Source organism: Equus quagga, chromosome 4, assembly GCF_021613505.1.
Source record: "Equus quagga isolate Etosha38 chromosome 4, UCLA_HA_Equagga_1.0, whole genome shotgun sequence".
Lineage (NCBI taxonomy): Eukaryota > Metazoa > Chordata > Mammalia > Perissodactyla > Equidae > Equus > Equus quagga.
This window is the reverse complement of record NC_060270.1, coordinates 6,182,396-6,207,826: the sequence shown is the minus strand read 5'-3', so window position 1 is coordinate 6,207,826 and position 25,431 is coordinate 6,182,396. Positions and strand designations below refer to the sequence as shown.

The 25,431-nt window shown below is 41.5% G+C and overlaps 2 protein-coding genes across 6 annotated transcripts in view; both read right to left on the bottom strand.

The window, feature by feature from the left end:
* Nucleotides 1–12,681, bottom strand: part of NXPE3 (neurexophilin and PC-esterase domain family member 3) — a 45,923-nt gene extending 33,242 nt beyond the window's left edge. For 2 of the 5 annotated variants that reach the window (XM_046659538.1, XM_046659542.1), the window contains exons 1-3: nt 12,353–12,681; nt 9,458–9,638; nt 6,787–7,067 (exon numbers count right to left, since the gene is read on the bottom strand). In XM_046659538.1, the coding sequence (XP_046515494.1) occupies nt 6,787–6,879 (93 nt within the window). In that variant the 5' untranslated portion in view covers nt 6,880–7,067; nt 9,458–9,638; nt 12,353–12,681. Of the gene's footprint in view, nt 1–6,786; nt 7,068–8,593; nt 8,765–9,457; nt 9,639–12,352 lie in introns of all 5 variants that reach the window. The other 3 variants (XM_046659539.1, XM_046659540.1, XM_046659541.1) reach the window with 3 other exon arrangements.
* A 7,610-nt stretch (nt 12,682–20,291) lies between these two features.
* CEP97 (centrosomal protein 97) overlaps nt 20,292–25,431 on the bottom strand; it is a 30,385-nt gene continuing 25,245 nt past the window's right edge. The window contains exon 11 of the mRNA XM_046659772.1: nt 20,292–25,025. Within this exon, the coding sequence (XP_046515728.1) occupies nt 24,321–25,025 (705 nt within the window). The 3' untranslated portion in view covers nt 20,292–24,320. The remainder of the gene's footprint in view (nt 25,026–25,431) is intronic.

Here is a 25,431-nt window from a genome sequence, read left to right as displayed (position 1 = left end):
AAAAGCCCAGGACCAGATGGCTTCACTGGTGAATTCCAGTAAAAATTTAAAGAAGAATTAATATCAAACATTCTCTAACTCTTCTAAAAAATTTAAGGGGAGAGAACACTCCCTAAGTGATTTTATGAGGTTGGCATTACCCTGATACCAAAGCCAAATAAGAATACTACCAGAAAACTAAACTACAGGCCAACAGCCGTGATGAATATACATGCAAAAATAAAAAATATTAGCAGGGGCCGGCCCCGTGGCCAAGTGGTTAAGTTCACGGGCTCCACTTCAGCAGCCCAGGGTTTTGCCAGTTCGGATCCTGAGCGCAGACATGGCACCGCTCACCAGGCCATGTTGAGGTGGCGTCCCACATGCCACAACCAGAAGGACCCACAACTAAAAAAATATACAACTATGTACTGAGGGAATCTGGAGAGAAAAAGCAAAAAAATATATATATATTAGCAAACCAAATACAATATATTAAAAACATTATACACTATACACAAAACAATAAATGTGATACATCACATTAATAGAATGAAAAATAAAAATCATATCATCATCTCAATAGATGAAGAAAAAGCATTTGACAAACTACAACATCCTTTCATGATAAAATCCCTCAACAAATCGGGAATAGAAGGAACATAATAAAGGCCATACACAACAAACCCACAGCTAACACCATACTCAACAGGGAAAGACGGAAAGGTTTTATTCTGAGATCAGGAACAAGACAAGGGTGCCCACTCTCACCACTCTTTTTTTTTTTTTAAAGATTGGTACCTGAGCTAACAACTGTTGTTGGTCTTTTTTTTTTTTTTTTTTTAATTCTTCTCCCCAAAGCCCCCCAGTACATAGCTGTAGATTCTACTTGTGAGTGCCTCTGGTCATGCTATGTGGGACACCGCCTCAGCATGGCCTGATGAGCGGTGCCATGTCCGCACCCAGGATCCGAACCAGCAAAACCCCGGGCCACTGAAGTGAAGCGCATGAACTTAACCACTCAGCCGCAGGGCCAGCCCCCTCGCCACTCTTATTAAACATAGTACTGGAAGTGTTAACCAGAGCAAATAGGCAAGACAAAGAAACAGACATCCAAATCAGACAGGAAAAGGTAAAATTGCCATTATTTGTAGATGATATGATCTTACATATAGAAAATCCTGAAGACAATCAAAAAACTGTTGGAACTAACCAACAAATTCAATAAAGGTGCAGGATATAAAATCAATGTACAGAAATCAGTTGCATTTCTATACACTAATAACAAAACATCTGAAAAAGAAATAAAGAAAACTATCCCATTCACTTTAGCATCAAAAACAAAATAATTAGGAATAAATTTAACCAAGAAAGTGAAAGATCTGTATAATGAAAACTACAAGAATTTGATGAAAGAAATTGAAGATGACACAAACAAATGGAAAGATATCTCATATTCATGGATTGGAAGAATTAATATGTTAAAATATACTATCCAAAGCCATCTACAGATTCAATGCAATTCCTATCAAAAATCCAAGTGTATTTTTCACAGCAATAGAAAAATCAATCCTAAAATTTGTATGGAACCATAAAAGACTCTAAATAGCCAAAGCAATCCTGAAAAAGAAGAACAAAGCTGAAGGCATCACATTTCTGATTTCAAATTATACAAAGCTATAGTAATCAAAACAGTGTGGTACTGACATAAATACAGACACCAGACCAATGAAATAGAATCAAGAGCCCAGAAATAAAGCCCCACATATACAGTCAACTAATATTTGACAAGGGAGCCACATATACTCAATGAGGAAAGCACCGTCTTTTCAGCAAATAGTGCTGGGAAAACTGGATAACCACAAGCAGACAAACAAAATTGGACCCATATCTTACACCACTCACAAAAATGAACTCAAAATGGATTAAAGACAAATGTAAGATCTGATATCATAAAATCCTAGAAGCAGCAGCTCCTTGACAGTGGTCTCAGGAATGATTTTTAGATATGACACTAAAAGCACAAGCAACAAAAGCAAAAATCAAGTGGGGCTACATCAAACTGAAAAGCTGCTGCACAGCAAAAGGAATGATCAACAAAATGAGAAAGCAACCTATGAAATAGGAGAAAATATCTGTAAACTATATATCAGATAAGGAGTTAATATCCAAAATATATTAAGAACTCATACAACTCAACAACAACAAAAAACAAACAATCCAATTAAAAAACGGGCAGAGGAACTAAGCAGACATCCAAATGGCCAACAGGTACATGAAAAGATGCTCAACAATATTAGTCATCAGGGAAATGCAAATCAAAACCACAATGAGATAGCACCTCACGTGTGTCAGAATGCCTACCATCAAGAAGACAAGAGACAACAAATGTTCATGAGGATGGGGAGAAAAGGGAACACCCGCGCACTCTTGGTGGGAATGTAAACTATTTCAGTCACTATGGAAGAGTACGGAAGTTCCTCAAAAAATTAAAAATAGAGGGGCCAGCCCCGTGGTCAAGTGGTTAAGTTCGAGCGCTCTGCTTTGGCAGCCCAGGGTTTCACCAGTTCAGATCCTGAGCACAGACATGCCACCACTCATCAAGCCATGCTGAGGCGGCATCCCACATGTCACATCTGGAAGGACCCACAACTAAACATACAACTATGTACTGGGGGACTTTGGGGAAAAAAAGGAAAAATAAAATCTTTTATAAAAAAAAAATTAAAAATAGAACTACCATTGATCCAGCAGCCCCACTTGTGGGTATTTACCCAAAGGGAATGAAAAAAGCTATCGAAAAGATATCTGCACTCCCATGTTCACTGCAGCATCATTCACAATAGCCAAGACAGGGAAACGACCTAAGTGTTCACTGATGGATGAATGGATAAAGAAAATGTGGTATCACACACATGTGCACACGCACACACACAAACACACTGGAATATTATTCAGCCACAAGAAAGAAGAAAATTCTGCCATTTGCGAGAACATGGATGGACTTTGAGGGCATTATGCTAAGAAAGATGAGTCGGACAGAAAAAGGCAAATAATGTATGATACTACTTATATGTGGAATCTAAAAAAGCTGAACTGATAAAAACAGAGTAGGATGGTGGTTAACAGGGGCTGGGGGTGGGGGAAGTGGGGAGATCTTAACGGTACAAACTTGCAACTAGTAGACAAGTTCTGGAGATGTAATGCACAGTTCAGTGACTATAGTCAACAATACTCTATCATAAACTTAAAAGCTGCTAAGAGACAAGATCTTAATTGTTCCCACCACAAAAAAAGAAATAATAACTATGTAACATGATAGAGGTGCTAGCTAACACTACAGTGGTAATCATACTGTAATATATAAATGTATCAAATCAGCACATTGTACACCTTAAACTTATACAATGTTTTATGTCAATTATATTTCAATAAAAAAAAGAAAATTTTCCCTTACCTATTGGTTGTCTTTCAGGAAATATTCCAGCCTCCCTCTCCTTTTTAGTTGTTGTGAGGACATGACAAACCATTAAGGACCAAACCATGCACTATGTGCTCACATCATACCCCCTGTCATCCCTACCTTGTTCCTCTCGTCCTCTCCCATCACTCGTTCTTTGGGTAGCCACACCAACTATTCATGACTAGCTGATTGACCCATGCAGCCCAATCCAAGAATCACCAGACACTCCATGCTAAGCCACCTGAATTTTACTCACAAATGAAAAAGAACTCAAAAAGATCAATCTGCTTAATTTTCCTAAATGACAACTCTATTCCAGGCCAGTGACAGGGGTGACTTCAGGGACTGCCATCTTTTTAGATTCAGAGCCAAGGGGAAACACCAATGGTCACTCCTGGAGCCACTGCAAGCTGTGGACTGGAAGGAACATTATGGCTGCCTGTCCCATATCTGTTTCACTCCTTGCCTGCTGAAAAACACCACTGCTGTTTGCTGACCTGTCAGCTCAGGGGTGGGCCTGATTGATCAAGGGACAATCTCAAGTGACTGATTTAGGAATAGGCATGTGACCCAATTCTGGACTATGAAAAACCAGAAGAGGTTGCTGGAGGTTTCTGATGGATGCATGCAGCCAAACTCAGACACCACCAGTGCTCTGGGAACAGCTACCTAAATTTTACTTGCAAATGAAAAAAGGCAAATAATCTCTTAAGAGGGTTTCAAGGAAACAAACCATCTCTTAAACTGGACATGTACAAGGAAAGCAATCACCTGTTGCTATGGCAGCATCCTACAATCCAACCATGAAAGAGGACGCCACAGAAAAAAGCTCACACGCAAAGGACAGCATAACTGAGAAGTTTACAGAGAAATAGCCTGAACTATGTCCAACCCACCTCCTGACTTCTATTCAAAATGAATAATATCCTTTAATATTAAAGTCAGCTTGAACCAGGTTTCTTTACTTGCAGCCAAAAAGCCCTAATACACTGGTATTTTTATAATCTTAACTTATCAATGAATAAAGAAAAAACAAATAAATATAGGCCATGCTCAATGAGAGCTTTTCAGATAACAGACAATTCTCCCTATAACCTTTTGCTGAATATTGATACACACACCTCCTTCTTATATTATGTGATATTTCTAATTAAAATTGAGTCGTGCTCGCTCTTTAGAAAATGCTCAGATGCTCTAATCACAAGAAGAGTATAGTCAGGATCAGAAACAAGATAGAAAGGGGGTTAAGAGATGGAAGACTGCTGGGTTCCACAGCCTTTCTCACCCCAAGCTTCTTTATCAACCATCATCTCAGTAATAAACTGAACAGATTAACAGTCATGACAATATTCTCATCATAGACAAAATGACCTCTTTAGATCAGAGGCCCTACTAAAAGACCTATTTATTACTTTCAATATCAGAACCGTCTTAATCATTCATTACTGCCATCTCCCTTCTCCATTATCATTCAGTTTGTGTTTGCACACATAATTAGACCTGCTAGCTGACATCCAGTCCAAAAGTTTCCAAGAACTCAAGCACGACTATTAGGGGAATTTTCTAACATTCCTTCCCAATCATAGTAACATTAATGATGTGGGACTCTGGCCCAGCCTCTCAAGTCTCTCCTTGTCCCTTTTCCTACCCCCTCCCCTATCCCAGACCTACACCACTATCTTTTTTCTCTATTCTTATACCTGGGCTGTGGAATGTGATGAAACAAAAACACCCCTGACAAAACCACTGAAGGTGAGTGCCACACATATGTATGGTCTTGAAATCTATTGCCCCTCTGTCATCTATCTGCCAACCCCATTCTTTCACGCCCCTACACACAAACCTCCTGGCTCCACCCTCCTTCCACTTGCTGCCTCCTCCACAGGCAAGCACTCCCTCAAAGTCCTGCCCTCCAGCAGCAAAGGCATCTCCACTGCCAACCACCACAACATTTCCTTCTGACATCAGAGGACTGAGCATGGGCCTCCTACATCAATGATAAAACGACGAGAGCATTCACGACGTACCGTGTCCCTCATCTTACACAAAGTCATATGTGCCATTTGTGCTCAAGACCCCTCCTCTCCCCATCCCCTTGGCCACTAACCCTTCTCCTCTCCAGTTTCCCTATTATCCCTTTCCCCTCAACTTCAAGCCCCTCAGACTTACACTTCCAGCAGAGATAGAGAAACAGTGAGATTTATCCTTCCACCTGAAACTTAACAAAAAAGGCCAAAATACATGAAACAGGTTTTCCAGACACTGGACATCAGAAAACAAAAGACAAAGATGCCTGAAAGACGGGAAATAAGGGAGGTGACCCTGTAACTGCCCTTTGCTTACAGCCCTGAGAGCATTCCCAGGCTGCAGCACAGGGAGGGGAAGCCAGGTGCAGCCCGGTGAACTACATAAGTTGAGGAGATGGAGCTGAGAGTCTTAAAAGACTGAGCTGATCAGAATGCACAGGACAGAGTAATGGGAGGAGAGAGCCACACAGACAGAGAACTCCAGAGATCCACAAAGGGTCCCTTTTGAGGACTGCAGAGTACTTAAGGGCAACGTGTGTGTAATGAAACTACTGGAGGCTGGGAAAGAACCATCTGAGAGCATGAAAGAGAACAGTAACCCAAGCTCCCACAGGGCTGGTATGTTTGGAGGACACAAACATTCAGTCTATAGCAAAATCCAATGAGCAAGAAATACCATAATTAACTTGGACCTGTAAGCTGAGAAGCACGAGCCAACAAAATTAAAAGGGCAGCATCATTTTATATAGAAACTACTCCATACATTTTGAAGACAGATGAGTTCATGCAGGGGGTGCAGAGTTGGGGAGAGGGGAATACCAAGTACCTTCTTCGTGCCAGGCACTTGTGAGGGTTCCGTAAGTCTCCAAAACAGACTCATCATCAACTCCTCCCCTGAAATACTCCTCCTGCTTTTTGCCAGGAGTCAGCTAAACGGTTCCCTCCTTGAAAAGGCTTCTCTTCATCTCTAGAGCTACTCCAGAGCAGCCCGCTTTCCTTTCTTTATAGTGCTCTCCACAATTTCCAATTATCATTTATTATAATTATGATTATGATCACTTATTGCTGTTATTGTCTCCCATGCACATTTCAGAACACGAGCTCCGTAAGTGAAGGCATCACGCCTGCTGTCTCCACCACTGTACCCTTGGTGACAAGCACAGGATACAAACACTGCAGGCTCTGAGACACTTACTGAATAAATGAAAACAACTGTGACCAGGATGAGTTTCCCGATGACCAACATTTCCCAGGCTAGTTAGCCCCAAACCCTAAATGTGGTGCCCTTAGTTATGATGGGGTATGCTGAGTACTCACCTCTACCTGAGTGACGTTGATGACCAGCACCAGCACCATCAACACTGCCAGCAGACAGCAGAAAAGCCGCAGTCTGAAGAAATTGATCCACATTGTCTGGCTGTGTCTTGACACCCATGGCCGACACCATGCTACCTCCACTCCTCAGAACTCCATGCCTTTGTTTCTCTGAGCTGCAGGTGAGCTTTCAGTTTAACGTGCTTCTTTTCTCCTAGCGTCCTTAGAAGTTCTTTGTATAGAGGAGAGGCTGGGGTTGAGTGAAGAAGCACATTTTTCTTATCCTTCAAAGAGGGGAGATGAGAAAACAGATCACCAATTGCAACACCCTAGGGTGGGGTGAGCGGAAAGACATCACACGTCCTCTTCCTTAACCTTACTGAAGGCCCAAAGTCATGAGGAGAAAGCAAAGAGCCAGGGCACAGTCACATCTATTCATATCCAGACAATTTACTCAAACTCAACCCAGGCTTCTGTGTAAACACACTGATATTTGACCAACTACCTATTTAGATCTTAACTTTTAGGAGAGCAAAGCGTCTTCAAACTCAGAAATTGCAAAACTAAAGTAAGTGTTAAATCTCTACAGAGGTCTAAGTAAATAAAATCACTCCCCTTCCCTTAGAGTTTAAGTTCTATAACCTTACGGGAGTAATCACACATAAAGAGCATTAAGAGGAAACCTTGTGATTCTATGGGAGTTCTGGGATACTGTGCAGAACATCCTGACATCCTCTGGAAAACAGAGTGCCATCCCTCTGTATGGGAGGAGACAGGAAACACCCTTAGGGTTTCCAGCTCCCCCACCACCTATGTGGTCTTGATGCTCCCTCAGCTGAGTAACAAGGCACAGGAGGAAAGACACCTGGCCTGAAGATGTAGGAGAGGAAAGCTAAGCTTGAGGCATTAGGAACAAGACACCCAAATCCTTCATCACACCTGCTAGAGGCAAGTTCTCCCGTAAGGAATTCACAATGCTCTCCCCAGGTGCTATTTTGATATAGCTAAGCAGAGAAAGTGCTGGTGCTTTGTTCCCAGCAAGGCCTTCCATGGAGGACGGGGTGGAGAGGCAAAGGTGAAAGGGTGCAGAGGGTCTGAGAACACCTTGGCTGCACCAACACCCCCTGCAGCTGTGTCCTGGACCCGGGAAGTCCCCATTCCTGCACTCTTCTCTCCACTGTCTACTCCACTCCCACAACACAGGGACCACACAACCCTGCCTGCCCCCAGCTTCATAAGGAGACAAGGCTAAGCTCTTCCACATGCTCTCCAGCCTTAGAATTCCCACAGCACTTAATATTTTCACTTCTCAGCTGATTTCTATATTTATATGTATTTGTCTCCCCTACTAGACTATACCAATTAGACTATATTTTTTTTAAAAAACCAGAAACCACATATCATAGAAAAAGCAATTTAATGAACGCAATGTATCACAGTTTTTTGATTCCCTCACAATACTTAGCTCTTTACATGATACACATTGATTCAATAATCCACACAACAACAAAATAATCCTCACAACAAATAATTGTGGAGGCCTACTCTGTACCACACACTCTAAGTGCCAGAAATTCCCATGGAAAAGCTTACACTCCTATTAGGCAAGAGGTAGTTCACCTCCTAAATTAAAGAGGAATAAATCCACCACTCCTGGCCACCCCAACAGGGATGCCAGGTAATGAGAAAGACTGCACTTAACCATTTCATGGTCCCCCAACACTGCCCCTCTCCAACACCCAGGCCCCCACCCACCCCAAAGGGCCTGTAAATTCTGCGAAGGAAATGGCTGTGAAATAGAGGCACTAACTCTGTCACCAGGGCCCAAGTGATGCTCTGCAGAAACCTTTCTCAAGGAGTTGGCCGTAAGAATCAGAGGTTTCCCAGATGGCCAGAGAGGGAGAAGACCAAAGATGACACTCCACAGGAAGCCAGCTGCACCGTGGTAGGCGTGGTCTACATCCTGCGTGAACACCAGCAGCTGAGAGGACATGAGTGTGGTTCAGAGGCAGTCAGCAGCAGCAAAGCAGCAGTGGGCAGCAGCACCCAGAGCTAAAGGGACTACAGGGCTATAGGAAGCAATGCAAATACGCAAGTCCCTCACGCCCAGGGACTTCTACTGAAAATCAGTATAGAGGGTCCCACCCGGAGCAGGCAGAGCACTGAGATCTGAGAGACCCATATGTACACTTCAACAGGTGCAGTCTAGGGTACACGAGACAGACCTCTCTTTGAAGAGACACAGACTAAAATGTTGAAAGCTGTCACCTCCAGGCACATTTTGTTTTTCTCCTTCATCTTTATGTCCTAACTTTTCACCAGGAAACAGAACTCACAAAAATAAAGAATAAAGCTGGTTTCTAAAAGTAATAATTAAAGATGGGTCATAAAAAGAAACAAGGCAGTAAATCAGATATGAGAAAACAATTCAACGTAAAATGAAAGATTTCAAAGTGAAAGAACTCTGTAACAGATTTATGTTCTTTTCCTACAAATAGAAAACCTAGGCATTATATCAAGAAAGCTACTTGCAAAGAGAGCAGGAAAATATAATTCGTATCTCAAACTGCTTAGAAGTGAGTAACAAAAAAACAGTGCTAGATGGGAATGACTCCAGAAAAAAAGTTTCCTAGGTCAACCAAAAAATAAAAATATATAACTGAATGTAATTTACCTTTTTTTGGCAATTTCCAGTTCCCAAGAAGAGATACTTATTAGAACTAAGAAATCAGAGTTTCACCTCACTTTCCTGCAGTGTAAAGGCCTGAACTCCAGGACTCGTGACAGCAGCCTTATTCTTTCCTCGCCACATCCGAAGCACATGTTGATGTTTTTTCGTTTTTATACCATTCATGCTGCAACAGAGATAAGCATATGATATACAAGTTAAAGATACTGAAGATGAAGTCAAAAAACAGAGTTCAAATCAAGAGTACAATTTTATAGCAAAGAGATGTATGTAGATTTCAGCAGAGCATAGTGGAGAAGTGGGGACAGGAACGTCTCCTTTCCTACTAATAGACGCCAGCGACCAGGCCGGCCCAGTGGCATAGTGGTTAAGTTCACACACACCACTTCTGCAGCCTGGGGTTCAAGGGCTGGGGTCCCGGGCACAGACCTACACACACTCACCAAGCCATGCTGTGGCAGGTGTCCCACATACAGAACAGAGGAAGACTGGCACAGATGTTAGCTCAGGGACAATCTTCCTCAAGCAAAAAAACAAAAAAAAAACCCAGTGACTAGCTATTTATATACATGAACTTAACATGGCAAATCACTCCCAGATCTGAGCCGAAGGTCAAAACTTTATATATATAGCAAACTATATAAATATAACTGAAAAAATAGAAACCAAAGATTAAAGCGCCATATATCTCTTTTTTCTTAAAGACTAGAATAATCACGTAGTTCAATGATCCATCCTACCACTACAGAACACTGGAGGTATCTAGACAGATCTAGAAGTGACACTTACTCTGAGGAATCTAAACCTCAGCAGTCTTGTTTCTCTCTGAAGTGTCAATCCACCACTTACTCATGCTTCATATTTATGTTCAAAGGACAAGCAAAAAGTAAAACGCGTTGTCTGTTTTGCCAAATTTTGATTAAGACGACTTACCAGCCACCTAATTTCTTTACGGCCTGTGGCAATAACCCTAGACTGCCATTAGGCCCCATCTCACAAGTGAATCACAAAGAGATTGCTTACGTCACTTGGAATTATAATTGTCAATAACATAAATTTAATACTTGAGTTTAGTACTAAAAAGAAAATGAGGCAGCAACCCCACCCTCTGGGGAGCTAATGTTCTTAGACAACCATTTCACAAAGACAATTTACTAGAGGACAAGCACACATGCAGTTTCTGGAACAGTCTCCATCCTAAATACTCTGACCTACTATCCACATAAATGTAACTGTACTTTTCAGAACAAGTGTCTGGAATTTTAATTCAGAATACATGGACCCCTACATAAAAGACAGAAGCATAGATTTAAAGGAATATATCCAAACTGAAATGTTTGTATTTCAAACTTTCCAAAGAGCGGCTGTTTCTCACAGGGTGCTGAGTAAGACCTTGAAACTTAACAGGGCAGGGTATAGGGAAAGAACTGGAAACTCATCCAAGACCGTGACAATGATGGGTCAACCAAATAAGTAAGGTCAACCCTTGGACAAAGATGAGGCAGGACAGAGGCCTGCAGGGCTTCTTTCCCCAGATTCCACTTCTCTTTCACGTACCCCCACTTTGCATGCCCAAAGTGCTGACTCACCCAGGCCTTCCAAAAATTTTGAAAGGTAGTGGTGTCTAACCTTGTATGCACGTCAATATCATCCCAGGAGCTTTTAAACACCCCAATGCCTGGATTACATTCAACCAACCAAATCAGAATCTGAGAGCAGGGTCCAAGAAACAGCTTTTCTAAAAGGTCCCCAGATTATTACAATATACAGCCAAGTAGGAGGCCACTAGTAACAGGGTGGCCAGGGGGTGTTATCTGTATTAATTGGTCAGGAATGGCCTTTCCGATATGACGTTTGAATTGTAATTTACAATGTCCTCTCAGGACAATCCGATTCCAGGGCAATGAGGCCAGCCAAGGCCACTCGAGTGGTCTATCCCTTCATTCCTTTCTCAGTAACAAATAACAGCACAGTATCAGGCCCAGAGATTGTGAGGATAACAGACTCAGAGATAAGACACTAAACATCGTCAAAGGAAAGCAGAACCCAAACACCACGGAGGAATATTGCGCCGCCGCCTCCACTGCGTGGAGTCAGACGACTCATTACCCGGGTCTGGGAGTCCCGCCAGCTTCCAGCACACCCCGATGTTCCAAACGATAATTAACCACGGCGAGGAGGGGGGCGCCCACCATAGCAGTGGGATTCTTGATCTTTAGGAAACGTGGCAACAATCCCCCTATTTAGACTAAATAATGAAAGGCAAGGACATTTTTACAGACAGTTGCACACACGTTTTGTGTAAATCCTGCCTGAGAATCCCTGACCACCACCCTAGTGGCCTCTGATCAAGCAGAGATGGGCGACAGGCCAGGGCCTCCACATCACACCTCGTAAAGTCACCCTCGTTGCTCCCCGCCCGACCTGAATGTGGTGTCCCGAGCCGGCAGCTCAGTGAGGCCAGAACAGTGCACCGCCGGCCAGGGGGCAGCTGGCCCAGCGCAGCGCCCGGCCGGGGGCCCGGGGGGCCGGGGCAGGGGTCCTCACGACCCCCAGGGAGGGCTCGGCGCCGCCGCGGCTCCCCTGCCCACGCCGTAGAAGGTCCGGAGCCGGAGGATGGAGATGCGCGCCGGCCCGACCCTCCCTGCCAGCCCCGCCGTCGCTCGGGCGGCCCGGTCCGAGGCTGCTGCAGCCGCGGGCTCCAGCTCTGCTCGCCGAGGCCCGGGCCTCCCCTGCCCGGCGCCAGCGCCCAGCTCCGGGACCCCGGCTGCAGAGCCTCCGCACCGCGCTGGGGACGCGGGGAGGGGGCGGCCCGCACGGGGACAGGGGCTTCCCAGACGAGAGGCGCGCCCCAGGAGCCGCGCAGCGGGGTGCACTCACCTCCAGAGGCGGAGGCCGCCGCGCGCTGCCCCGCGGCAGGACACCCGGACGCCCCTGTCCGTCGCCGCGGCGCCAGGCAGTCCGCCCCCTGCTTCCTGGCCCCGCTACGACTCCTCACCCCCGACCCCCGGCTACGATTGGTCGAGCTCCGGGAGGGTCGGGCCGACGACGCTGACTGACAGGCGCAGGCGCCGAGCCCTGAGGCTAGGACGCGGGGTTGGCGCGCCCGGCCCCAGCGCGCGAGGGGTCTCCTGTGCTCTCGGGCCGGAGTGGATGTCCCTCCCTGGACCCGAGAAACCCGAGTGCCCAGCGCGAGCTCGGACGGCAGGCCCTGGAATCGCTCCTAGCTTCAAATTGGTCCACTTAATCCATTCGCCCTTGAAACAGCCGGTTCCTTTTACTGCCCCTGTACATGACGTGGGTCTTCTGGCCAAAAAACGCCTGAATCCCTTTTTTCCCCAATTCTGGGTTATCCTATTTGGGACATTCTTCTAAGTGGTAAAAGCCCGTGACAGCTGCGTGAGCTTCAGGACCTGAGAGGCGTCCTCAGAAGACGGGCAGCAGCCCCCACCACCACCGCCCCCCCCCCCCAGGCGGGCGGCGGGGCCCGGGCTGCCCTGTGCTTGGCGCTCGGCCGGTGGCGTCACGACTTTACCCCCGCAAGACGCAGGCCCTGAAGGGAGGCCTGCCCCAGACTGCTATCTCAGGGCCGAGGGAGAAGACGAGATAAATTACTGGTAACATTAATTATTTGTACATTTACTGACCACAATGGGCTCTCCGTGCTCACTCAGATGTTTTCATGGCAGGACGGCATGCATGGGTGACCAGGCGAGTGAAGGCAACAAAGGAGGCTCCACCTAGGGCAGGCTCTCCTGGACTAACCATTTCATTTTGCTTCTTCCTTGAGGAACTTCAGCCTTCGGGGGCCTTTTGTAGTCATACAAGGCAGCTTCCATTGCCTCAGTGCCTGATGATGAACAGCCCCATAGGATAGATTTCTGTTCCGATTAAGTCGCATCTCCCAGGAGGTGGACTTCCCTCCACCAACCTTTCCAAGTTTGGCTGTCTGGCGCGTGGCAAGTACTTAAACAGGACGTGTGGACTTCTAGGTTACGGTTTTCTTACAGCACAAAATTAGGGTTCTCTTGCCCCATGCGCATCAAAAAGCTAATTATTACAGCATCGGCTTTTGGAAAAGAAGTCAGCTTTATTGCTCGATGGATCTGCATGGAGACATATGCTCTCAGATCTGTCTCCTGGATCCAGGGCTTGGGGCACAGCTTATGGGACGAAGGGCAGGGCAGTCTGAAGTGTGGAGATAGACCATTGGAGATGAGGAGAAGTGAGGTAATGGGTGATCTGCACAAGCCTAGCAGCTTCACTCCTCTTCCTAGGGCACGTGTTCACAAGATGGCAGTGTTACCATGATGTGAGGGTGGAGTTTTTGGCTCCTTGATGTGAAAAAGTTCACTTATGGAGCCTTTCACAGGCCCAATTGATGGGTTAGTGGTCTCAACCAGCCTGAACTGGACAAGGGGGGTCTCAGTTCCTGAAAAACTACTCTTAATTACTCTGTTGATAAGATGGGGACAGTTGAGCTGGTGTTGGAGGGCCCACGGTTACAGTTTACATCACATTACTGATCTTTATTAACCCCCATTCATACAGGCACTCATATCCCTGAGGCATTTGAGTAATCTTACCTATATTTTACAGTCATTATAGCCACAAACAAGACTGGGTGGGACCAGAGAGGCCTATCCATCACTGCTAGATTCCACTGACATTGAATAAATAGACAGCCAGTTATTTCTCTAGCAAAAATGGGTTTACTTGGGATCAGCAAAGAATTGCAGTTTTGAGTCTGCAACCGTGGCAAGCCACATGCAATCCCAAGCAGCAAGGGAAGGTCTCCCTTTTTATACTTTTTTAGAGGGGAAGAGAAAGTTGGGAGGGCTATCGTTATCAAAGAGTCCATTGCAGGAGACTGGGAGTTCCAGGTATAGTGGCTTTTCATTGGCTAAGTTTGTGTTTATTAAGTTTTACATTTTCCCCTTTTGATCGAGGTCTTTGTCTGAAAGCATAGCTGATCAAGAGTCACGTTTTTCCAGTTTCATTGGCGTTTTGTCCCTAGATGCCAGGAACGACCTTTCCTGGGTGTCATGTCCCACATCAGAGGGAAAGTACACAGATTGGAAACCTATTGAGGTCACATTCAAGTAACAAGGAAGGGGAGGAGGGAGAATTCTCAGGCATTTCTCTTTTCTAAAGTCCATATGTTATCAAGATCATAGGCACTGGAGATCACCTGAAGCATTATGTTATCATCAAAGGTTTGGCAGACAAACTTTTAATAAGCCTTGTCTGGACATCTTGGGAGAGCTGTCTTATCAGATGTCTTCTGCTTCAATTCTGGGAAATCTTTACTTTTAAGTCACCAGATGACTGCAGGTCTTGTCAGGCTTTGGTGCTTTCCTTAGGGGTGTCATGTGAATCCAAGAGTCTATTCCCTAGAGTTTTGTGGCATATAACAAGCCATGTGCAAGCCCCCAGCAGCAAGGGGAGCAGAAACCCTTACAGAGGGGAAGAGGAATTTGGGAGGGCTATTGTAAACAAGGAGTCCATTGGAGGAGACTGGGAGTTCTAAGTGTAGTGGCTTTTCATTGGCTGAGTTGTGACAGTCTCTCATTGGCCCAGCTGTTGCTGGGCAAGAAGAGGAAGTCTCTTCTTCCTGTTGGGCTCTGCAGTTGTCATGGGGCATGAGAGCTCTTGCTTCTGGCCCAACCCACCCCCCTCACCCCCCCGCCCCCGACTTCACTTTAAATGAGGTTTCTGTTTATTAATTTTCACAATTCTTAAAAGATCTCTGATTGCAAAGTCGCCACACTCCCAATGCAGAATACTACCGTACAAAGATATGTGCTTTGGATCCTAGCCTGACTACCTGTGAACCACAGCTTTGCTCTTACTAGCAGTGCCATCCAAGGCAAATTACTTAACTTCTCTGAGAGAGTTTCCTCAACTGCACTTAGGAATAAATGAGATGACAAATGAAAAGTACCTAGCATAACGTCCCAAATCTCTTCCTCCTGAATTTGCTATCTCCAGTTACAACACAGCATAAGGAATTTCTGGATGCTGCATTTATGATGACTTAACTTTGAGAGCTGGGGAAAAAAAAAAAAGACGAGAACATAACGTCTTAACGTTATGATATGAGACCAAAGGAACTAGTCATATTCTGACCTGTCTGCAAAAATGGCTTAGATGCTAATGTTACTAAATTTTATTTTTCTAAGCAAAACAAAGCATGGATGTTTTAAGGTTAAATAAGTAAAAGCAAATTAAGCCTATTTCCGATGTAGCTAACTTGGGGGATATTCACCAGCAAATCTGGCTCTGTCTCTGATGGCAGTAGCTTGGGGCACAAGCACTCCTGAGCCCGTCTCAGTTCCTGATTCAGTTCCTTTGCTTCCTGCCTTGAACAAGTGACTGAAATTTGGGCCCCAAGAACCATCAAACCATTGTTCAAAATAAGTGACTGTTGTCACATTAGGTACCAACCACCCTGTTCCAAAAACACCCTAGACCGTGAGAGGATGCTGCCAAGGTTAGGAGACAAAAAGAAGAGGTATTTGGTACCTGTATTAGTCTGCTCAGGCTGCCATAATAAAATACCATAGACTGGGTGGTGTGAACAACAGAAATTTATTTTCTCACAGTTCTGGAGGCTAGAAGTCCCAGATCAAGGTGCCAGCTGATTCAGTTCCTGGTGACAACTCTCTTCCTGGCTTGTGGATAAACACGTTCTCACTGTCTTCTCACATGGGAGGGGGAGAATAAGAACTCTCTAGTGTCTGCTCCTCCTCTTATAAAGACACCAATCTCATCGGATTAGGGCCCCACCCTATGACCTCATTTAACCTCAATTACCTTTTGACTCTGTTGAGAAAGACACTGTTTTCCCAGACTCTGTTCGGAGAGAGTCTCATGCATGCAGTCTTCCATGCATGCATCCTTAGCCTGGAACACCTCCTTACCAAGAGATACAAGAGTCCTCACAGCATGTGCTGGGCTTGTCATCTCGTGTAGGAATATCTTTATCTATTTCAGACTCAATGTGTATTCCTTTGTTCTGCTTAAGAGATCCCAGAGGACCCCCTTGCCCCTTCCACCATGTGAGGACACAGCAAGAAGGTGGCCATCTATGAATCAGGCCATCTATCCCTCACCAGACAGTGAATCTGCTGGTGCCTTGATCTTGGACTTCCCAGTCTCCAGAACTGTGAGAAATAAATTTCTGTTGTTTATAAGCCAGATTCATTTGCCATAGTCCACATTCCATCCTAAGAGCCCTTGACATCCTAGTTGAGATTTTGGGGGTAAAATTTACATATAGTAAAACTTCAGTCTCATGTACTGTTCTATGGGTTTTGATAAATACATAGAATCATGTATCTACCATAGTACCATACAGAATAATTTCGTCACCCTAAAAATTTCCACGTGCAGCCCCTTCCTCAACTCCCAGCAACCACTAATCTGTTTTCTCTCCCTATGGAAAAGATTAAAAATCTAAGAGTTGGCTCTTTGAGAAGATAAACCAAATTGACAAAGCTTTAGCTAGACTAACCAAGAAAAAAAGAGAGGACTCAAATAAACAAAATTATAAATGAAAGAGGAGATAGTACAACTAATGCCACACAAATACAAAGGATCATAGAGACTACTATGAACAATTATATGATGACAAATTAAATAACCTAGAAGAAATGGAGAAATTCCTAGAAATGTACAACCTACCAAGAGTGAATCAGGAAGAAATCTGAACAGACCAGTGAGTAAGAAGACTGAATCGGTATAATCAAAAACCTCCCAACAAATAAATGCCCAGGACCAGGTGGTTTCACTGAGAATTCTACCAAACAATTAAAGAATGAATGCCAATCCTTCTCAAACTCTTCCAAAAGACTTAAAAGGTAGATACACTCTCCAACTCAGTTTATGAGGCCAGCATTATGCTGATCCCAAAGTCAAATAAGGACACTACAAGAAAAGAAAACTACAGGCCAATATCCCTGATAAATATAGATGTAAATTTCCTGAACAAAATACTAGCAAGCCAAATTCAAAAGTACATTAAAAGGATCACACACCATACGAGGATGATTCAACATAAACAAATTAATAAATGTGATACATCACATTCATAGAATGAAAGATAAAAATCATATGAGCATCTCGATAGATGCAGAAAAAGCACTTGACAAAATTCAACATCCATTCATGATAAAAACTCTCAACAGATTGGGTATAGAAGGAACATACCTCAACACAATAAAGGCCATATATGACATGCCCACAGCCAACATCATAGTCAATGGTGAAAAGCTGAAGGCTTTTCCTCTAAGATCAGGAACAGGGGTGCCCACTCTCATCACTCATATTCAACATAGTACTGGAAGTCCTAGCCAGAGCAAGCACCCAAATCGGAAAGAAGTAAACATTGTCTATTTGCAAATGACATGATCTTACGTATAGAAGTCCTAAAGACTCCACCAAAAACTGTTAAAACTAAATTGATGAATTCAGTAAAGTTGCAGGACACAAAATCAGCATACAGAAATAATTTGCATTCCTATACATTAACAATAAACTATCTGAAAAAGAAATAAAGAATCCCCTTCACAACAGCATCAAAAACAATAAAACACTTAGGAATAAATTTAACCAGAGGTGAAAGATCTATACACTGAAAACTATAAGATACTGATGATAGAAACTGAGGAAGACACAAACACATGGAAAGATATCCCATGTTCGTAGATTGGAAAAATTAATATTGTGAAAATGTCTATAGAACCCAGAGCCATCTATAAATTCAATGCATCCCTATCAAGATTCCAATGGCGTTTTTTTACAGAAAAAGAAAAAAAAATCCTAGAATTCATATGGAACCTGAATATGGAACCAAAAGACCCTGAATAGCCAAAGATGAGAAAGAAGAACAAAATGGGAGGCATCACAATTCCTGATTACAAATTACACTACAAAGCTGTAGTAATCAAAACAGTATGATGCTGGCATAAAAAAAACAGACACATAGACCAATGAAACAGAATCAAGAGCTCAGAAATAAACCCTTGCATATACAATCAATTAATATTTGACAAGAGAGCCAAGAATACTCAATGGGGGAAGGAGAGTCTCTTCAATAAATGGTGTTGGGAAAATTGGATATTCGCATGCCAAAGAATGAAATTGGAACTCTACATTACACTACTCGCAAAAATTGACTCAAAATGGATTAGAGACTTAAACATAAGACCTAATACCATAAAACTCCTTGAAAGTTGCTAAGAGAACAGATCTTAAAAATTCTCAACGCACACACAGATAAAATTGTAACTATGTGAGCTGATGCTTATGTTAACTAACCTTTTTGTGGTAAACATTTTACAATATATACATCAAATCATCATGTTGTACACCTTAAACTTACAGGGTTATATGTCAACTATTTCTCCATAAAGCTAGAAAAAAATGTTAATAAAATTGAAAAAAGCAAAAAAACAAGTCATAGCAAATACATACAAGGAAATACTATTCAGCACTAAAAAGGAATGAACTATCAGGTGAATCTCTACATAATTATGCTGAGGAAAAGAAACCAGATAAAACAGGAGGAGGAGTTATGAAGGAGATGAAAAATCTTTTGGGGATGATAAATATGTTCATCATCTTGTCTATGTGTCAAAATTTATCAAATTGTTCACTTTAAATATGTGCAGTTCACTGAATGTCAATTACATCTCAAAAAAGATTTTTTTGTTTTTTGAGGAAGATTAGCCCTCAGCTAACATTTGCCACCAATCCTCCTCTTTTTGCTGAGGAAGATTGGCCCTGAGCTAACATCTGTGCCTATCTTCCTCTATTTTGTATGTGGGACGCCTGTCACAGCATGGCTTGATAAGTGGTGCATAGGTCCTTGCCCGGGATCTGAACTGGCGAACCTGGGCTTCCAAAGCAGAGCACGTGAATTTAACTGCTATGCCACTGGGCCGGCCCCTCTAACCAGTTTTTTGATTAACCAACTGTATTAGTCTGCTTGGGCTGCCATAACAAAACACCATTGATTGAGTGGTATTTTGTTTTTTAAACAACAGACATTTATTTTCTCATATTTCTGGAGGCTGGAAGTCTAAGATCAAGGTGCCGGCAGGATTGGTTTCTGGAGAGACCACTCTTTCTGGCTTGCAGATGGCCACCTTCTCCCTGTGTCCTCAAATGGCCTTTCCTTTGGGTGTGCATGGAAAAAGACTCTTGAGGTCTCTCCCTCTTCTTATAGGGACACTAGTCCTGTTGGATTAGGGCCCCACCCTTATGACCTCATTTAACCTTGATTACCTCCTTAAAGTCCTTATCTCCAAATACAGGCACATTGGGGGTTAGGGCTTCAACACATGAATTTGGGGAGGGATATAATTCGGTCCAGAACACCAACCAACTACAGGTCCTAACTGTGTCAAATAAGAGGGCTTCTACTCTACTCACTCCCGTCCTAACTTTCAGCACTCACTGTTTCAGCGGCACCTGACATGTCATCTGTGCTCTTTGAGGGATAATATCTGCTCTTCTCTACCCACAGAATTCCAGTACCCTGGAAGTAATGAAATCTACATCAGATAAAATGAAATTAGCATTCCTTTCATTTCATATCCATTTTCCTAAGGCTAGAACTGTTTTATTGTAAATTCACTTATATAACAACAATACTCTGGACCTTCATCAGAATTCTATCTGCAATTTGTTGTGAATTTTAATTATCCACTAATTACAAGCATAATGAATAACAACCATTAATACTCATCACCATAATAAACAGATGAATCACTCCAACAAATGTACAAACTTTTTATTTAGAATTAGACTCAAATACAAATTAAATAAGTACAATATAAAATAGTAAGCCTTCAGAAAACAAACCATAACCACTTTAACTAATCCACTATTTCTACAACAAAATTAAAGACAAATCTAAAAATGGTCCAAAATCAAATCATTTTAAAACTCTTATATTTAACATTAAAATTATTACAAAACACTCAAAGAAATTTAATTAGAAAATGAACAAACCCACTACAGAGTGATTCCTGCTATCCACTAAAATCAATTAAGGAATTAAAATTTAGTATTTCTACTCATTCACAAATAAAAAGCACCTCATTTAAAAAGACAATTATTTGTCTCTGTCCAAGGCTGTGAGGACTACTTGGTTTACTTGACTTTTAATTTTAATATGGCACAATAGGTTTGATCAGCGAAAACAATATCACTGAAAATGTTTAGCATGTTCTTTACAGACCCTCTCTGCTTTACTTCATGAAAGAGGGGGTCATATGTTTAAAAGTTAAAACATTACAATATAATAAATATCCCTTAATAAGGTGCATGACAAAATAAAAATATACATTAAACAATGAAGTCTCTTTCTTTTCATTTATGAATGGGAAATGATCGGACTCACTTTATATGCTCCCTTTTTACTATGTCTTAATTCTCCAGAAAAAAAAGGATTTTATCCTTTATATTATTGTTATAAATCCAATTCTAAGAATCTGCACCAAAAAAAGTACCAAGGGAGATAATATAATTAAGCCCATCTTGTTTCTGAAAATACTTATAAAAAGTGGAACTAGACTTATCCCAAGTAGATAACAGGAAAACACACTATTAAGGTGTTTGCATATTTAAAATAATCCAAAATGAAATAAAAATCCACACTCAAGAATGGCACCTATGTTATTCAAGAATAAAGTTATTTGCCTATGTGCAAACAAATGTGTGCTTAAATAACTATTTTCATAAACATGCATATTTTGAGGCCTTTTATAATTAAACTTATAAAACCAAACTATATGATGTATGTATCAGGTGTCATGATTGGAGCTTTCTGCACACCACGGGACTTAACATGTTAACATCTGTTGTTCTGCAACACCAAGATGAACACAATCAAACTGAGCATTTCACTAGAAAGTTTTATATACCTCTGCAGCCTTCACATCACCAAATAAATGGACTCCAGATGTAGTTATTCTTTTAAAATTTTAATTTCTACTATCGCTCTTAGAAACCATTTTAATCAAATCACATTTCTTGGAGAAAATTCACTCAGGGTTCTGAATGATTTAGTTGATTTCTACAAGAAACTTTGCCTTGACTGCTAGAGTTCTAGCTCTTATAGAAGCTTTTTTCCGTTTCAAAAAGAATGAAAAATATGCAGAGACTTTCTTACTGACTCAGTAAACGTAAAAGTTTAGAGAGAGCGTATATTAAGATTTTGGAATACAGTAACTTTTACGTTTTCAGTTTACTTACTACTAACTAGCTAAAACATCAGACAAGTCATCTAACTTCTCTGTGCCTTAGTTTCATCTTTAAAACAAAGAGATTAGAATAGATCATCTCTAAGGTCCCGTTCCAATTCTCACATGGCATGATTCTGTGCTTCGGCAAGAATATCTAATTGATATATTGAATTTTCCATAAATCAAGAGAACTGATAGGAACTAAAACAGCACAGCTGAACTAAACCTCTCTGGTTAGAGGAAACACAAAGACCATCTTAATGTTCGATTTCCCAAACCTTACTGAACCCATTCCCTCCTTAGCCAGGCCAATGAAGAGCCCATGGAGTTAAAACCAAATATCTTAGTTACATAAATTATTTTAAATTACACTGTAAACCTATTAAAATATATTAAGTCGATGCCAGTTTTCCTGCATTATAATTTACATTATTTTCATTCTATCTACATTCAAGATAATCTGTACAGTTAAGGTAGGGGGCTACTTGATATTCTTGTACTTCAAAACACTAGTAAAGTTAAATAGAATGAAGAGCAGAATATTAATCATTATCATATTCTGCCAATTAAAAATAAAAGTGTGCTGAATACTTATTTGTGGGCTAAAAAAATAAGGCAAAGGTAAAAAAGGAAATCCTGCTGACAAATGCTGATGTTCAAGGGAACTTAGTTGTGTTTTGTCATTTCTTAAAAAAAGAGAAGAGGGAGAAGATGTCGTCAGAAACCTGCCTAGGTAATACTGCAGCGGGACCTTCCAGCTTTGAGGAGAAAGTCATGCACCAGGAGCAGCACTTCGGTAAGAGTGCGGTGCAAGGCGGTTTTCCTTTGTCTAACTATGGGCAGCAAACGAGGCACTTCACCGTAAAATAGAAAAATAGGGTATACTTAAGAAGAAATTCAAAATCACTCATAAAAGATAACTAGCATTATTTAAAACGTAAAAAATTCTACTTTTATTTAACATGCATTCAACATTACATAGGCTTCACTAGGGAAAATCCTTTTGAACATAAGACTCCTGTTTCATTCATAAGACAAAAACTAAATCCTTTTCAAGAGAATCTGGATTTCTAAGAGTGAAATCCAAGTCCTCCAACCTGAGGGCCACATATTCACAAACTGAGAAAAACACATCTTACCCACAACAAAGATACATTTCTGCTAACGACAAAGTGTGATGTGATCCCTGACTTTATTCTTGAAAGATCAAAAGTTTTAATTTTATATAACTTCAAAGAAGGGGACCTGGTGAATAACAGAATATTGAATAGATATTTAGCACCTAAATTTAGATGACACTTAAGTATTGCCATAGTTTTAAACAGTTGTTATGTCCATAGATTGGGGGAAATCAGATATGCATTGTTCAATGATATTAGAACATTCTCAAAGAATAAAATATCAAGCTTCCAAAAATTATCCTTGATTTGAGAATGCATCCATCTATAACATTCAAACACAGTATTATCATTTCTTCCGAAATTATAGATATATATATATTTTTTAACAAGTAAACAAATAAGTAAGGTTTTTTTTTTCTTAACCACCATTAAATTGTCTTCCAAATGCGGCATTTTTTCAGAGATTTAGATAGAAAATAGTCATTTAAAAAAAAAAAGTCATTCATATCCTACCAATAGTATTATTTTAGATGTTCTTCACTATGAGGCAGAGGTCAAAAAGTGAAGAAAATGACCATAGACCTTCTGCTGAAACACTTAAGAAAATACAAAGCAGGAACAGAGAAGATGAATATACATTAATTTCAGGCAATGTGTTGGCACATAAATGCTTATCTGTGGTGTAAAAAAAGCACAAAATGAAAAGATGATAAATGTTGTGACATCATTCCACAGGAATGGAGCCTAGAGCCTGCTTTCTTTATATTGAAGAGAAATATTCCTGTGTAGCCTCTTTAAATAAGCTTGATTTTTGATTCTAGATGGAATACTTTGCTTCATATGTTAAAACTGATGCATGACATTAAAGATTTCCATGAAACACTTTAATCATTGCCACTGAAAAATCCTATAATTTTATCGTTTCTCCCTTTTTGCTTATAAGAAGGCTTTCCTTAACTCAAAAGTCTTTAAAAACATGTTCTTACGACAAGGAGGATGGCAAATTTCAATAGTTCACAGTCCTCATATTTCTCTTTTATATTTACTTTAACAAATTGCATTCCTTACTACATAATTAATTTCCTCATATACAGAAGAATCAAAATTCTTTTATTTATATCTTTAAGGTAAATTTTTCTATCTTCTTTAAGATATTCTAGTTAACTTTTGAAAGGAAATGAGTACATAAATAAAAAAACAGGAACACTGTTGATGCAATTCAGTTGTTAAGAAATAAAGTGCACAGAGCTTTCAATATAAATATCGTTTGCTACCATACAGTTAAGTAAAAAGCTAACAAAATCAAAATGAAGATCCAGCCCAGTACCTAGAATATGGAAAATACAAGATAAGAATACAAACTCTATATACATAGTAACAAAACTGTGGGGAATATTTCCCTTCAAACAAAAAAAGGCAACTGAAAATATTCTTAAGTCCAGTGGATTTCTGCTTCCCAAGCAACCAGATATGTTACACAATAACACCAACATGCAACACTTGAAACGTAGACTCACATTCTGACTGCTGCCCCTGCACTTCTGCGTTTAATTTACAATTCTCTGGTGTCTGGCTGATTTCAGCTTGCAAAGCAGGAGATAAACCATGAGCGTCATCTACAGAAGCAATATCAGACAAGACATCTAACTTTTCAGGGGAACAAGCTATGTAAAGCTTACTATCTCCTGTCCCTTCATCAAAATTTGTCCTCTCATCAGCATCTTCTAGCTGTTGAACTGAAGTTAAATACTGTTCAAGCAGACTCTTATCCTGCTCATCATTTGAGCTTTCCTTACTCCATTCACCATGTTCTTCGCTAACATCCCCTACATCTGACTCTTTGCCATATTTGACTGTGTCAACAGAATTCCCCATTATGGAACTTTCACTGCCTTCTGCGGAACTTTTTTCAAAATCCAAGGAATCCTGCAAACAGTGAATTTGTTCTGTTAGGGAGGAATGAAAACCAGAGTCTGGAAATTCCCGTAAGGATTTCTCTTGAGGTGCTTCATCAGGAGCAATGAACCAATCAGAATTGTGATCAGAGGAAGACTCCTGACTTTGGGTGAATGAGGGAGGTTTAGATGGCACTACAGTACTTGATAAAGGAGGAATGTCAGTACGCCAGGAACTCAGACGCTGGTCCACCGTCTGCTGCCAAGCTTGTAGAGACCTTACCTATAAACCAAAGGATATAGTTTTATTATAAAATAAAAATCATGCCTGTTTTATGATCATCCTTTGAGCTCTTTTTTCCAACACTCATGAAGTTGGTAAATGGCAGAAGTGGATCAGAAATGGCCTGACTCCCTTTACCTTACATGGCTCCCCCAGCCTAAACCAGGCTGACACAAGCGGTGCACATGCTTGGTAACTAAAGGCCCTTGCCAGGAGAGTAGGGATGGGCCAAAGCAATTCTCTTGCTTCTACTGGAAAAACAACAGAAGTACAACAGCGTACATACAGCTGACTAAGGAGTCAATAATGTACTCAGTAACATACACTGAGGTCTATTTAATAAGACAGATAGAGCCTATTCATAGAAGGAGATTCTCTAAAATAAAAATCTCATTTTAGATATCCA